This window comes from Hemitrygon akajei, chromosome 31, assembly GCF_048418815.1.
Source record: "Hemitrygon akajei chromosome 31, sHemAka1.3, whole genome shotgun sequence".
NCBI classification, from domain to species: Eukaryota; Metazoa; Chordata; class Chondrichthyes; order Myliobatiformes; family Dasyatidae; genus Hemitrygon; species Hemitrygon akajei.
This window is the reverse complement of record NC_133154.1, coordinates 27,235,585-27,252,388: the sequence shown is the minus strand read 5'-3', so window position 1 is coordinate 27,252,388 and position 16,804 is coordinate 27,235,585. Positions and strand designations below refer to the sequence as shown.

The window sequence follows — 16,804 nt, the reverse complement described above, 5'->3', positions numbered from 1 at the left end:
GATGAGGGTGAGTACAAATGGCTGATTTACAATAATTTGTGAAGTGCGCTTGATTTATCGTACAATTTCATTGGACCTCTGTGAACTACTCATCAATTTTATTGGTCTACTGTTACGAGGCAAAATGTTTTGGCGGCATGGGAAAAAACCTTATATTAGCCGCACCTTATTATAAGCCGCTATGTTCAATGCTGTTCAAAGCATGGGAAAAAAGTAGCGGCTTATAATCCGACATCTACGGTACTTTGTACAGTTTGGTCACTCTGTTATAGGAAATATGTTATGAAATTAGAAAAGATGCAGACAGGCACGTTAGCAACATTTGAAAAATATCTAGCTGAGTACATGGATAGGAGAGGTTTGGAGGGCTGCAGGCCAAAAGCAGAAAGATGGGAGTAGCTCACTGGACAGCATAATCCGCATGGACAACTTGGGTCGAAGGGATGACTCCAATAGCCAAAAGTACTTTACAGGTAGATAAAGGCCTCTGAAATATAGTCATAGAGGAATCACAGTAGTCAATTACTTTCTTATAAGTTTCCGAAGATTTGGCACGTCATTTAAAACTTTGACAAATTTCTATAGACGTGTGGTACAGAGTATATTGACTGGTTATATCATCAATGCCCTTGACCAGAAAAAGCCTGTAAAAAGTAGTGGATACTGCACAGTCCATTACTGGCAAAGCCTCCCTACCGTTCAGCACATCTACACGGACAGCAACATCCACCATCAAGGACCCCACCATCCAGGCCATGTTCTCTTCTTGCTGCTGCCATCAGGAAGGTACAGGAGCCTCAGAATCCATACCATCAGGTTCAGGGACAGCTATTACACCTCAACCTTCAGGCTCTTGAACTAGAAGGGATAACTTCACTCACCCTATCACTGAACTTCCCACAACCCATGGATTCACTTTCAAGGACTCTTCATCTCATGTTCTCGATATTTATTACTTATTTATTATAATTTCCTTTTGTATTTGCACATTTTGTTGCCTTTTGCATATTGATTGCCCATCCTGTTGGGGATGGTCTTTCACTGATATTTTTTCTTGAACTTACTGTGAATGCCTACAAGAATCTCACGACTGTATATAGTGACATATACCGTAGATTCCGGACTACAGAGCGCACCTGATTAAAAGCCGCTGGCTCTAATTTTAGAAATAAAATCAATTTTTTAATTGTACAGGCCGCACCGGATTTTCGGCCGCAGGTGTCCCACGTTGTAATATGAGATATTTACACAGAAAGATATTACACGTGAGGATTTTTTAACTTTTAATTAAATCCATATGGTAACAAACAAATATATATTGCAAATGCTTTTTTTCGAACCGTGCCTGTAATACGGCTACTTTTAAATATACATACGTATCGGTAACACAAATTACGTTGCATATACTTTTTTACTGAACAGCACGAACAACATTCCAATATCTCCTAGCGACTGGTAAAAATATATATACTGCAACCTACCAGGAAAAGTTATTGATCGCCTTTAACTTAAAAGCAGCATTTTCGCTCGGGTCTGATGTGCTCGGGTCTGATGAGCTCGCGTAACGCGATCGGGTCTAATCGGGTCTGATGTGCTCGGGTCTGATGAGCTCGCGTAACGCGATCGGGTCTGATGTGCTCGGGTCTGATGAGCTCGCGTAACGCGATCGGGTCTGATGTGCTCGGGTCTGATGAGCTCGCGTAACGCGATCGGGTCTAATCGGGTCTGATGAGCTCGCGTAACGCGATCGGGTCTAATCGGGTCTGATGTGCTCGGGTCTGATGAGCTCGGGTCTGATGAGCTCGCGTAATGCCCCCACCTTCCCGTTTCCCACAAGACGTGGCGAAACCGGGTGTGACGTCATAGCATCCCGGGATGTAGTACAGAAAACAAATATAGTTAAAACACTTCTAACTTTAACTAACAAATGAATTACTAAGCGAAAATATTATAAACTAAGTAACTGCCATAAAGGCAGCACAATGCTTTTCTTCGAGTGTTTTCCATGTTGATGAGGGTGAGTACAAATGACTGATTTACAATAATTTAATTGTGAAAGTGCGCTTGATTTATCGTACAATTTCAATGGACCTCTGTGAACTACTCATCAATTTTATTGGTCTACTGTTACGAGGCAAAATGTTTACGAGGCAGCATGAAAAAAAACCATGTATTAGCCGCTCTGGATTAAAGGCCGCAGAGTTCAAAGCTGTTCAAAATGTGGGAAAAAAGTAGCGGCTTATAATCCGGAATCTACGGTATGTACTTTAAAAATAAATTTACACTCGTGGTCACCAACCTTTTTAAGCCCAAGATCCCCTACCTCGGCCTTAGTAAAAGGCAAGATCAACCCCAGATCAATTAATTGCACGCATGCGCACCGGGGCAGAAAAGACTGGAAGTAAAACCCTGCAACCTGGAAGTAGAAATAATGTATAAACACCAGGGGTACCCACCCTTATTTTGCAACGCGGACTGGTTTAATATTGACAATATTCTTGAGGACCAGCCGGGAGGGGGAGGGGTAAACACGACGGGAATACAGCGATACTCGAAGCAGGTTCCTTATGTCCAGCCTAGTCTGCAATTTAATTTTCGCAGATCTCGGCACTTAGCTTCTGTCCAACACTGCTCACATTTTTTCTGCTGAAAAAACTCAACGGGTTTGTCTTTAAGTGCTGGGTGCTTGGACTCAGGGTACCGAAGCAGTTTTGAGTGCTTCATTGCTTCGTTGGGACAGCCTCTGGGCCCGAACTCCAGCTTCCCACCCACCTGCCGCCTTGGCCAGGTGCAGTTGGTCGTGGGTCGGGTGAGAGGACAAGGGCCAGACGTCCACATACCGGGGCCGCAGCGGTCGCAGTCCGGAGAGAGCGAATGACTGAGCAAGGAGTGCAACAGGGTGCCCGTCAGCGTCCCTTGTAGGATCTATTGGCCGACAAAAGTTTGTTTCAGTAGATCGCAGCAAGGTAGCTGCTCTGATACTTACAAAACGCTGAGCCCGAATTAGGTCGTCTGCGAATATTTTAGCACCGGATTCCCCACGAACATTCGTGGGGAATGTGTTAAACAGGTTTAGAGGCAGTGCTCCAGGCCAGTAGCGACGGCACTTCCCGCCGGACGCGCGAGGCCAACCGGTGATCCCTGGCGCTAGGGTATCACTGCGTTTAGGCAGCTGATGACCTCGCGTGGGTTCAAGTTCAACAGTGAGCATGACAGGGAATGAGGAAAGGTGTAGCTGACTCCTATCGTTTCCTCGTGGACCGGTGCTCAGGGACCACTGAAGTACACTGTAGTGCGTGGGAGTTACACGCATGCGCACTGGGCAGAAAGAACGGAACTAAAACAGAAACAATCTCTCAACAGTATTTGAGTATTTAATTTTTCTTCTTTTTTCGGGATGTACTGGGAAAGTCTCAAAAATCGACCAGTCAATTGCGATCAATGAGTTGGCGACCACTAGTTTACGCCAAACTTGTTCACAGGAAGATCCAACAGAGAGCAAGATGGTAATTAATAGCAATGCAGATTATGATACGTACTGGTTAGGACACTGGGGAACACTCCACAGCTCTTCAAAAATACCAGATCATTTCCTGAGGAAGGAGATGAGGCCAGGTTTTAACATTTCACTCTAAAGATACGTGGAACTCAGGCTGGATCAAAGCAAATCAAATGGAGGAGTATAAAGAGAGTATTCGACAGATCCGAACTGAGACAGAGGAAGCAACATCCAAGCAAAGTCTTTCAGCTCTCAGTGAAGTCAGGGTGTCTTTGGGAAAGCAAATACCAGCATGGGAGGACCTATCAAAGGATCATACAGCAGAGTAACAGGCCTTTCAGCCCACTGTGTCCAAGCTGATTATAACATACTCATCTAAGGTAATCCATTTACTAGCATGTTAAAAATTACCACTTTAGACTCCTTTTGTGGGCTGACAACACTCCTAGATTTCTGTCTTGAGGTAAGAAGGTGAAAAGAATGGTGTAACTATGAAAGGATGGTATGACAGAGGAGGCTGACATACTGATGGAGACTCTTTTGATGTCAGGTTACTGGCCCAGGGACAGACCCACGAACAGTCAGTTCCCTCTCCAAAGAGTCATCTATTTTGACTGACTGAAGAAAGTGTTGCACGTGGTAAGAAAGCATATTAGCTGCTTTCCTTCACTAGAGTTCATTGATAGAACTCAGGAGTAGAGAATCCGACTGGCATTGTATACTACACCAGTCAATTAAGGACAGATAGGGACTAAAGTGTATCCCTGACAATTAAAACACAAGGAGCCCAAGTTCAACCTGTCCGTTATAGGCCAAGTTACTTATCTGTCTTCACTGACAGGTGATTTCTGAGAGGAAGTATTAGTTTAAAATTTTAATAGTTGTAGATTTGGTTCTCATTCAACTGTTATTGTTTTATACTTTGGGGTACATTTGTACAATTCTTTTTCAAGAAAGCAAAAAATGTAAAATCATTCAATAAAAACAGAAAATACCGGGAAACTCAGCAAAGAGAAAAACTTAACATTTCAGATCTGCGACCCTTCATCAAAACTGATGTATGCTCCTGGACCTGAAATATTAGCTCTGTTCCTCTCGCCAAAGATACCGACTGTTTTCAGCATTTTCTGCTTTTATTTCATATTTCCAGCCACTGTAGATTTCTTGTTCTGGCGTTTCATCCTGACATTTTCCTCTGGCTTACTCAATAACATTCATCTTCTGCTGATCATCTTGTCTGCTAGAACCATACTGTCAACAGATATGTTCTCTTGTCCAGACTCAGTAATAGACTTAACTGGGTTAACGAGGAACACTCAAATCAGGTACTTTCAGACATTTAGAGAGAGTACAGAAGAGATTTACTAGAATGTTACCTGGGTTTCAGCACCTAAGTTACAGAGAAAGGTTGGACAAGTTAGGTCTTTATTCTTTGGAGCGTAGAAGGTTGAGGGGGGACATGATAGAGGTATTTAAAATTATGAGGGCGATAGATAGAGTTGACGTGGATAGGCTTTTTCCATTGAGAGTAGGGGTGATACAAACAAGAGGACATGAGTTGAGAGTTAAGGGGCAAAAGTTTAGGGGTAACACAAGGGGGAACTTCTTTACTCAGAGAGTGGTAGCTGTGTGGAATGAGCTTCCAGTAGAAGTGGTAGAGGCAGGTTCGATTTTGTCATTTAAAAAAAAAACTGGATAGGTATATGGACAGGAAAGGAATGGAGGGTTATGGGCTGAGTGCAGGTAGGTAGGACTAGGTGAGAGTAAGCGTTCGGCATGGACGAGAAGGGCCCGAGATGGCCTGTTTCCGTGCTGTAATTGTTATATGGTTATTTAATGGCTGGGCTGCTAAGCCTAGTGTATTAGCTCTATGATTTTCCCAGAGCCACCCCTTTTTGTTTAGGGTAGTTTACCGCCTGTGTGTGTGAGATAGAAACCACCCCTTTTTACTGTTGGGTAGTTTCTTACCCGTATTTGTGATGTCTGAGGATTAGCTGGTCTAGATTTACCCAGTTTATCCTGTTATTGCACAACTACATCTTTAATCAGAATCAGACTTTAATCGCCAAGTACCTATGCACATACAAGGAATTTACTTCCGGCAGATGTTGTCTCTCTGCTCATTAACAATAATAATGATAAATATAAATGAAAATATAGATTATACATACAGGTAGTGCAATCCAAGTAATAGTTAGCCGACAGTTAGCCGGCAGTTAACTGTTCAGCAAAGTGACCGCAGTAGGGAAAAAACTTCTCCAGTGCCTGTTAGTCTTAGTCTGGAGGGATCTGAAACGCCTACCAGACGGAAGCAGATCAAACAGTCCGTGCGCAGGATGGGAGGAGTCCTTTATGATGTTCCCCGCCCTCTTCTTCAACCTGGAAGAGTACAGGTCCACAATAGAGGGCAGGGAGGCTCCAATAATGCGCTCGGCAGTCCTCACTGTGCGCTGTAGTCTGGTTCTATCCTGCTTGGTGGCGGCTCCAAACCACACAATGATGGAGGTGCACAGGACAGACTCAATGACTGCAGTGTAGAACTGCAGCAGCAATTCCTGAGGCAGACCGTATTTCCTCAAGAGCCGCAGGAAATACATCTGCTGCTGGGCCTTCTTCAGGATGGAGCTGATGTTCTGCTCCCACTTCAGATCCTGAGAGATGGTAGTTCACAGGAACCTGAAGTTCACCACGGTGGACACAGGGCTGCTGAGGACTGTGAGGGGAGACATAGCGGGGGGATGTCTCCTGAAATCCACTATCATCTCCTTTGTCTTGAGCGTGTTCAGCTCCAGATTGTTCCGACTGCACTAGAGCGCCAGTTGGTCCACCTGCTGTCAATATGCAGACTCATCACTATTCTGGATGAGTCCGATGACGGCAGTGTCGTCTGCAAACTTCAAAAGCACATAGGGGTTGGAGGAGGTGCAGTCATTGGTGTAGAGGGAGAACAGCAGTGGAGAGAGGACACACCCCTGGGGGGCGCCGGTGTTGGTGATTCGAATATCCGAGGTGACCTGTCCCATCCTTACCTGCTGACTTCTGTTGGTCAGGAAGCTGTAAATCCAATCACAGAGGACAGGTGGCACAGTAAGGTGAGACAATTTGGAGCAGAGGGTATGAGGGACGATGGTGTTAAACGCTGAACTGAAATCCACAAACAGCATCCGAGCATAGGTCCCAGGACGATCCAGATTTTGCAGGATATAGTGCAGTCCCAGGTTGACTGCATCGTCTACTGACCTATTTGCCCGGTAGGCAAACTGCAGGGGATCCAGCAGGCTGCTGGTGAGGGTCTTCAGGTGGTTCAACACCAAGCGTTCAAAGGATTTCATGACTACAGATGTCAGTGCGACAGGTCTGTAGTCATTCAGTCCTGTGATGGTGGATTTCTTGGGGACCAGGATGATGGTAGAGCGCTTGAAGCAAGTCGGAACCTCACTCAGCTCCAGAGATCTGTTAAAGAGCTGAGTGAAGATGGGAGCCAGCTGATCAGCACAGGCTCGTAGACAGGAGGGGGAGACCCCAACTGGGCCTGGAGATTTTCGGGTCTTAAGTCACTGGAACAGTCAACATACTTCTCCTTCGCTGATTCTAAGCTGTGATCCAAGGGGGCTGGGCAGAGATGGTGGGGAGGTGATTGCAGTGATTGGGGGATGAGTGCCAGTGAGTGATGGTCGAGGGAAGGCAGGAAGAGAGACCGAAGAGGGGGGAGGGACAGGTGTAAGATGGACCCTCTCAAATCTACAGTAAAAGGTATTAAGGTTGTCAGCCAAAGCTTTGTTAACCTCAACAGGGGGGGCAGGGCGTCTCCTATAGCCAGTGACCTCCTGCAGGCCTCTCCACACCGACAATGAGTCGTTAGCTGAGAAATTATTCCTCAACTTTTCAGAGTAGAACCGCTTGGCCACTCTGATTTCTCTGGTCAGTGCATTTCTGGCCTGCCTGTACAGGGCCCTATTCCCACTCCTGTGGGCGTCCTCCTTAGCTTGGCGAAGATGTCTGAGTTTGGGGGTAAACCATGGCTTATTGTTGGCGAAGGTCCAGAAAGTTTTTGTGGGTACACATGCATCCTCACAAAAACTGATGTAGGATGTCACAGTATCTGTCAGTTCATGTATATTGGTGGCTGCAGCTTCAAAGACACCCCAGTCAGTGGTGTCAAAACAGTCCTGAAGTTGCTGTTTCGCCTCACTGGTCCATTTCTTCATTGTCCTCACCACAGGCTTAGCAGATTTAAGTCTCTGCCTATAGGCTGGGATGAGTTAGATCAGACAGTGGTCAGAGGGAATAGAACAGTAAGCATTATTTAGGATAGTATAACAGTGGTCCAGAGTGTTACTGTCCCTGGTGGGGCAGTTAACATGTTGTCTGTATTTCAGGAGTTCGTAATTCAGTTTAGCTCTGTTGAAATCTCCTAGGATGATCAACAGTGAATCTGTGTGTTCCCGTTCTAAACGCATAATATGATCAGCCAGCCGCCGAACGGCCTCGCTCACGTTGGCCTGAGGTGGAACATAAACACCGACAAGGATAAATGAGGAAAACTCTCGTGGAGAATAGAAAGGCTTACAGTTCAGAACAAGAAACTCCAGGTTCGGGTCGCAGTGTCTGTGAAGAACCTCAACACATCGCAAACAACATACAAATCAGAGTGAACAGAAATAATAAAATTAACACAGGGACAGAGTGTTTAAACTTGACCATCTCACTAGCTCCTTTAGCCAGAGGTGATAGTGCCGGAGTGTAGTCGGCCCATGAAAGGAGGACTACATGCAGGTCGGGTCTCTTCACGGCAAGATTGCATATGACGTGAAAGAGATAGAGATATTTACAGGGGTATTTCCAGCATGGGAGAATTTATAGCTATGAGGACAAATGAGCTAGGTTTAGTATTGCTTACTATGGGGCAGTGACTTAACTGAGCTGAATAAAAAAATGCTTATTTTCATCAGCTTTGCGGTTAGGTGATCGGAGGCATGAAATGACGGTAATTGGTAGAAAATAGGCAGTGGATTCGAAATGCAAAAGTTTCTTCCCCCCACCCCCCCCCCCCAACATAGTGATGGAGGCAGAACTCTCATTTAAAATGTAGTTGGACTGAGCAACTGAAGAGCCATAGCCTGCAGGTGATAAGACAGAACTGGGAAGCTGAATTAGGCTGGAAAGGTGATCTTGTCTGGCATGGAGACATACGCCCAACAATCTATTATCAAATTGCACAAGGTGGGAACAGGCCATTCAGCCCAACGTACCCAAGCTAACCATTGAGCATTCTTCCACCAACTGCATTGCCAGAACTTGATCCACATGCTCTATGACTAAGTAGCTCAAGTTAAATGAGTGAAGCAGTTCACTTGAAGGAGCCCCCACCCACTTCAGATCTCTAATTCTCTTTCTACTTACCCAAACCCTTTTGTCATGGGCCCAATGCTGCTCCTATATCTTTTGGTCATCATCCAAACCCTAAACATCCATTCATAGGGTAACGTAATGTGAGAAATCTCCACAGACAGTACCAAGCTTTACCATGTCGTGGCATTGCTAAATACTTCCACTGCAGCCAGAGTGGCGAGTCTACTGGAAGACCCGCCTGCACTCTGAAAATTCACCCATTTCAGACTGAGCATGCTAAACAAGCTCTGCTTGTCTGACCTCGGCGATGCTAAGCCCTTGGAGCTTATGGACCACATGCTGTCTCTCCTGGAAAATCACCATCCTTGTTTTATTGTTAAAGAACTCTTCATGTAACAATTGCCTGATTCAGTTCGCATAGCCCTTGCTAATACACCCATAAAGGACTATAGGGAGCTTGCTAAAATGGCCGTTTGCAAGGTAGAGGAGCATCATTCCTCCTCCTATCCGTCTCAATAATATCCTGTCAGCAGACTCATGCCCGTGGCTCCGAACCAGACAATACTGGGTCTATGTTTTTACCACAAATGCTTTGGCACGAATGCCAAGAAGTGCCAACCACCATGCAGTTTCAACAGTGCCAGCACATCAGCATCTGTGGTCAGTGGGTACGGTGGGTTCTGGTTGCCAGGGCTGCCTGTTGTTCATTATAGACACCCTTTCAAGGCAATGCTTCCTGTGTGACACAGACACTCAAGTGGGCTGCTAGCAGCACCCATTGATTACAAGGCAGAGAGTGACAGACCCTTGCTGGAGGCCACCAGCGGCAGCAGGATCCAGACTTACGAGACACAACACGTGATGCTCTGCCTCAGTGGATGATGCTACACATGGGACTTTGTCTTGGCTAAGATGTTAGATTTTCTACATGCCAAAGGATTGTTAGCAGATATTAAAAATGTACTAACAATCCTTTGGCACACAGGAAATCTAAGAACTGTCAGCCTATGGACACAAAGGATTTTGGGTTATTATCCTGCACCCCCCCAGTAAGAGCCCCATGACTGTCTAACACATGCAAATTAACTTGCCCGCTGCGTGAATTCCTAAACCTCACCAAGCCCACATTTTCCACCAAAGTCACAGAGCATGGGGACGAGCACCACATTTCCACAACTGGCTCACCCATGCACATAGACTGGACTTACAAATACTGGCCAGCACAAAGGCAGAGTTTGCTATCATGGAAATGTTTTGCATTATACACAGGATGGTCTCTCAGCTTGATGGTGGTTGTCATCCATGCAGCAATTATCCCTACCTTAACAAGGCCACAAATCTCTGATCGTTAGCTGGTCCTACATATTCAAGACTTTTTAGTACGTTTAGCTGGAAAGATGATTTTTCTAAAATGGACTTAGGCTACATCCACGCTAGACCGGATAAATCCGTAACTGAAGCTTTTTCTCTTCATTTTGACCCTCCGTCCGCACTGAAATGGTGTTTTCCTCCCCTGAAAACTGAGCCTTCTGAAAACGCCCTCCAGAGTGTGTAAATTTGTAAACACCGATTGGGCAGAGTGGTGTGGATGGGGTAACCGGAGATTTCTAAAAACACTGTCATGACGTGCCGGAACAGATGGTGGCGGCAGCGCGGCACTTCATTGTTTTCTTGAACGCAACCCCCACACAACCTAACAATTTCAGAACAGATGGCAACAAGACTGAAGCCAGAAGAATTAGAAATGTACTCACCAAATACTTTGACCCATAACTTACTGAATAAATAAGTAAACTCACTTTGCCCTGTTTTCTGTCCTTGCTTGTATGAAGGTGGTTTACCTACTTATGCAAGTACTTCTCTGACAATAGATGTGTAACAGACTAATGTAACATTGTATGGAAATACAAGATAACACTGATGCAGACATGTTTTATACACTTAACAAGGTGCTTTATTAATGCTACAGAGTTAGTCAGTTTTTTAATGTTCGTCAGCCAGGTCATACTGTCCGTGAACTCTGCTGGTTGCCTCCATACGTTCCAGTATTTGGGGTTTTTTTTAGCTTTAAGTCCTCTTGTACAAGAGCCAACAGCTGTCCATTGTTTGGCAATTTCCTTTTAAGTTTTTCTAGTCTGTAACTGCACAAACGCACACTTCACAGCGAGATTCAACACCAAAACATGTCGCTTGTTTTCTGTAGATGTGTCCTGCGTATGCTCAGAAGATTCGGCCAAATACCTGTTTTAATGTGGACGGAGGTAATTTCAAAAATGCTTGGTGTGGGTGTCAATCGTTTTGACGCGAAACCAGCTTTTTCAATATTATCCGGTCTAGTGTGGACGTAGCCTAAGTTAGAGGATACCATCAGGTGCCTGTGTGTACTGAGAACATTCCCAAAACTGCTGTAATAACCCCGTTTGGCCTATTTGAGTTTCTGTGCATATTGTTTGGGCTGAAAAATGCATTGCAGCTTTCTAGCAACTAATGGGTTCTGTGTTAAAATCCTTAGATTTTCCATTTGTTTATCTAGATGACATACTTGTTGCCAGTGCATCTAAAGCTGAATACTTATCAGATCTCCACACACTTTCAAGCACTTAACTCTGCTAATGCCAGTTTGGGTTGTCTACTATTGACTTTCTCTGCCACCGCATCTCCACAAGGCGATACCCCTGCCTTCAAAAGATGCCAATATTATGGACTTTCCATTTGTCCACATTACCAAATCACTGCAAGTGCTTTTCGGTATGGTGGATTTCTATCACTGTTTCTCTCTGTGAACTGCTGAAATTATTCCCCCTTTGTATAGTGCCTTTACAGCAATGCCCCTAATCATATGCCTAAGTGGTCAGCGGACAAAACCAGAGCATCTGACAACACCAAATGTGGGCGGGGTTAACCCCCAACCCAGCACAGATTGCAACACACCCACAGAGTCCTCTGCTCCCTCACACACTGCCTCTGGTCTCTATTCCCCTGGCGGAAACAGGTGACTCCATGGCATGAAGTCCCAGTCCTTGCACAACCAAAGCAACACATCTCCCCCACTGTCAGTCCTGCCAGTGAACTAGTGAAGCAGACTGGAGCACTCCACGCTACTGATGACCAACAGAGTCTCACAATCACAATAAAAACTTCCAAGACAATCACTCACACCATGGCGGCACAAAGGTACACAAGTCCAGCTCCAGCGCTGTCAAGCAACTCGCTGGTGGGATAGTCCTGTAATACTTGATGTTCCTGCATCCGGCAGTGAATTGCGATTGATTAAAAAGGATGAACAATTACAAACACGAGGAAATCTGCAGATGCTGGAAATATAAGCAACACACACAAAATGCTGGTAGAACTGACGAAGGGTCTCGGCCCGAAACGTCGACAGTGCTTCTCCCTATAGATGCTGCCTGGCCTGCTGTGTTCCACCAGCATTTTGTATGTGTTGCATGAACGATTACACCTTTGATTGGACCCAGAGTAGCCATTATGTCCGAGCGCACCACCATCCTACTAGAAGCAGCTTTGAAGTATCAAATATTGATATTTTCCTGTTCTTTCCAATAATCAATATACAATGTTATGTTCTCTGAGCATTTAGCATGAAGACTTCTCGTGCTGAAAATTCCTATGGTTCATTTAATTCTAAGCATCAGCGTAACAACCCTAATACTTCAAAGGTTAACTTATTCTGGAAATGTGCATATCATCAAGATCAAAAATTTTCTCCTTTCAAAACAATGGGGCACTCTAGACCGTGACACCAAACTCCACTCCACGTGCCTTACAACACAAAGATGTGAAGAAACCAGCCTATCATTTCCCCACTAACTGTTCAGCCAAAATTCTTTTCCAATCTTTATTTATTCATGGTGATGGTCTCTCACTTCTAAAAGTCTCCCATTGATCAGATGTCTCTTCACTTGGCATCAGCTCCTCACAGTCAACTTTTTAAAGTTCTTATCTGATCTCAAGGAAATTAGCCTTCCCTCAATTTAGGAATCGAACTTGAGGATCAGTCCTAGTTTGTTTTCCGTGACCATTCTGAAACTAATAGAATTATAGTAATTGATCCTAAAGTGCTCCCTGATGGACACATCAACCAGCTTAATTTCCTACGAGATCAAGTGTGGCCCCAACTCCAGTAGGGGCATCTTCATACTGCTTCAGAAATCTTTTCTAGACAATTAAATTCTGTCCCATCAACTTTGTCAAAAGCATTGCTGTCCCAGAACACAACACTGCCAGTACGGACATTCTCTTCCCAAGGTTTATGTATAGCCAAAAGATCAGAATCCCATGTGCCAGTCCAATCTGGAAATTTCACAGTTCTTAAAGCTAATACTTCAAAAAGGGTAAGGCGAAGGAGCACAAACCAATTCTCACAGAGGGATCAGAAGTAGAGAGAGTGAACAATTTGAAGTTCCTGAGTGTCAAGATCTCTGAGGATCTAACCCTGGTCCCAACATAGTAATGCAGCTATAAAGAAGGCAAGACGGTAACTATACTTCATTAGTAGGAGTTTGAAGATTTGGTTAGCACTTACCCAAAACACACAAAAATTTCTATAGATGTACCATGGAGAGCATACTGACATGCTGCATCACTGTCTGGTATTGGGGGGGGGGGGGGGGGGGGCTACTGCACAGGATCGAAAGCTAAAAAGTTGTAAAATTAGTCAGTTCCATCTTGGATACTAGCCTCTGTAGTATCCAAGGCAGTTTCAAGAAGCAGTGTCTCAGGAAGGCGATATCCATTATTAAGGACTCTCAGCACCCAGGCCATGCCCTCTTCTCATTGTTACCATCAGGTAGGGGAGTACAGATGCCAGAAATCACACGCTCAGTGATTCAGGGACAGCTTCTTCCCCTTTGCCATATCATTCTTAATTGGACATTGCACCCATGAACTCTTTTTTTAAAAAATATACATTAAAAGTATTGAAAATCAGAAGTAATCTAATATATATTTATTGTAATTGATTTACTTATTTATTTTTCTTTCTATTATCACATATTGCACTGAACTTCTGTTGTTAAAGTTAACAAATTTCACGACACATGCCGGTGATAATAAACCTGATTCTGATTCTAATACCTGCATGGTGGCATTTGAACTCGAGTCCCTGATGCTAATATAGAAGTGTAACCACTATGCTGCCATATCCCATCCTTCCCAGACCTTCTACAGACCGACACCACAATCATTATTTTCCCAGTTGTTTTCTCATTTCTCTGTGCGCTCGTCACTTTGTCTCTGGAGCCTGAGCATTGTTCTGAGCTCTGCATTCCTCTAATTCTGACTCAGATTTTGGAAAACATGCAACCTAGAACAGAAAATTTAGGAAATAACCTGCAGTTGCTGGAATTCTGAATAAATACAGAAAAAGTCTGACCAAGACATTAACTGTTTCTGCTTCCACAGATGCTTCCTGACCTGCTGAGTGTTTCCAGCACTTATTGGTCTCATTTCAGAATGTCTAACCAGCAACTAAGAATCTGGTATATGATGTCTCTGTCAGGCACTAAAACACTGTAACATTTACCTGAGATGGGATTGGCTTCATCACAGAGTTTAACCAAACCATGGCTGCTTGTTATGTGCATCTATGGAGGAAGCAGAAGGCCATCAGAAATTCTGGCCAAGCAGCACAATGATCCTGACTGGAATTCTGCACACTGCCAGAACATTGCACGTCAGTGTACACACTGAAAAGCACCACCCAGAAGTGCTTTCTTCCTTTGCTTCTCATTATGTGTTCACCAGCTCAAAATACTGGCAGGAAAATTCTAGCTGTAATTAGAGACGCGAACCCTGGGTGAAATCATCACCCCACATTACATTTCACTGAGGGAAACAGGTGGGAAACTCAGCAAAATGTTATTCTGGGCATTACTGGATCAGCACGGCCACTTACCGGACCAGTGAAAGATCTGCAGCTGTGGGATAATGTACGGACGTTTGCAGAGGTGGTCAGCAGAAAGCATGTACGGATCAGAGGCAGATGGGCCTGCAACATGCGCGTAGGAAACAGCACGGGACCTCCTTAGAAATAAATGTTTGGAAAAGGATCATTTAGAGGGGAGCAATAGAAAGACAGGAATGGAAATGAATGGACTGATTGTTCAGAAACTCTGAAATATATTCTCACTCATTTACAAGTGATCAGAGAATTTAAAACCACCTGCCCAAGGCATTGGTGACATACCAAGCTCCAGTCCAAATGCAATCTGATCTGACTAAACAATGGAAGTCTTACCTTCCCCTCACCGAGTACAGGGCAACTTTATACTAAAACACCTGCCGCAACACTTATTGGATGAGTCCTTAGATCAGTGGATGCAATTCTCAGGATAACTGCCTCAACTTATAAGGATCGATCTCAACTTTTGGCTTTGGAGACACAAGCGCTGCTCTGAAATGTCAACAGTTCCTTTCCTCCCACAGAAGCTGCTCAACCCACTGAGCTTCTCTAGCTAAATGCTTGCTGCTCAACTCTCGGTCAACATGTCACGTGTGATAAAACACAGGTACAGCGTTCGGTCAACCTGTCAGATGTGATAACACACAGGTACAGTGTTCAGTTAAACTGTCACGTGATAATGCACGTGCTGGTGCTCAGTTCACCTGTCAAGCATGATAACACACAGGTATGGTGCTGGCTTCCTGCTGATGAGATTTCACCATTTCTACACCAATGGCATTACAGTTACTTAAGGGGACCAATAAGAGAGCTGTGAGGAGCCATGCGTCACACTATGGACTTCAATTCAACTCTCATAACTTTGGAATTAAAAGTTTGATCTTGGTAAAAGTAACCATAAAACTATCAAATGCTACATGGTCTCAGGTAAAGATCAGAATCAGGTTTATTGTCACTGACGTAAATTGTGAAAAAATGTTACTTTGTGGCAGCAGTACAGACGTAACAGATTACTACATGTCAAGGCAAAAATAAATAAATAGTGCAAAAGAGGTAGAGTTGATAGACCGTTCAGAGTCTGAAGGCAGAAGCAGATAGAACTATGTAGAAGAGTACAGCAACTGTAAGGCTAACACTTCCTCTTTCCCCAGATGCTGCCCAGCCTGTGAGCATCCCAGCATTTCTATTATGAACAAGAGAAAATCTGCAGATGCTGGAAATTAGAGCAATACACACAAAATGCTGGAGGAACTCAGTAGGAGTGGCAGCATCTATGGAAAAGAGTACAGTCGATGTTTTGGGCCGAGTCCCTTCAGCAGGACTGGAGAAAAAAAGGTGAGGTATCAGAATCCTCTATTATGGGATGGGACTTGGCCGAGGTTTGTGATGCTGCAGTAAAGATCACACTGAAGTTATTGGGAGCTTACAGTCCCATGTTCGCTATTACCTTGACTACAGCCCTGTATCATTTTGAACCATGCTGGAAGAACATGATAGATGTCACAAGTCAATTAATTCCCTAATATTTCTTAGGGAACGAAAGCTGTCATCCTTAACTCATCTAACCCAATTCCCCCTGCAGGGTTCATGTTTTATAGGCTGCTCTAAAGATGTCATCATGGGCACTCATGTGGGTCCCAGCTCCGTGGAACAGTCCATGTTCCAAGCCGACACCATTAATGCCCCCCCCCCCCACCTACAACCATTTCTCTGTTACACTGACCATGGCGTTGATGATGCTTCCTGCACCCATTCTGAGCTCATCAATTTCATGACCATGCCTCCAGCTTTTCCACCCTGCCCTTACTGAGAAATATATACCTGAAATGTAATCAATATGTACTACTATTCACTATACTATGTAATCACTCCTATGTACTGAATATTACTCTGTATTCTTTTACTAGATACATTTTACTCTGTATTGTTTTACTAGATACCTTGTATTCTCTTAGCTACATGCCAGGGCAGTTACAGAACATCTGTTTATCCTTAGCAGCACTAATTAGCTGAAATGTACCCCATATATTATA

General features: G+C 44.3%; 1 protein-coding gene across 2 annotated transcripts in view; it reads right to left on the bottom strand.

Annotated features, from left to right (window-relative positions):
• The window catches only part of ube2m (ubiquitin conjugating enzyme E2 M), a 66,795-nt gene that overhangs the window by 36,727 nt on the left and 13,264 nt on the right, over positions 1–16,804 (bottom strand). The window contains exon 2 of one of the 2 annotated variants that reach the window (XM_073034051.1): positions 14,394–14,454. The exons of the other annotated variant lie outside the window; for it this stretch is intronic. Coding sequence (XP_072890152.1) covers positions 14,394–14,454 — 61 coding nt within the window. The remainder of the gene's footprint in view (positions 1–14,393; positions 14,455–16,804) is intronic. 2 annotated transcript variants of the gene reach the window in all.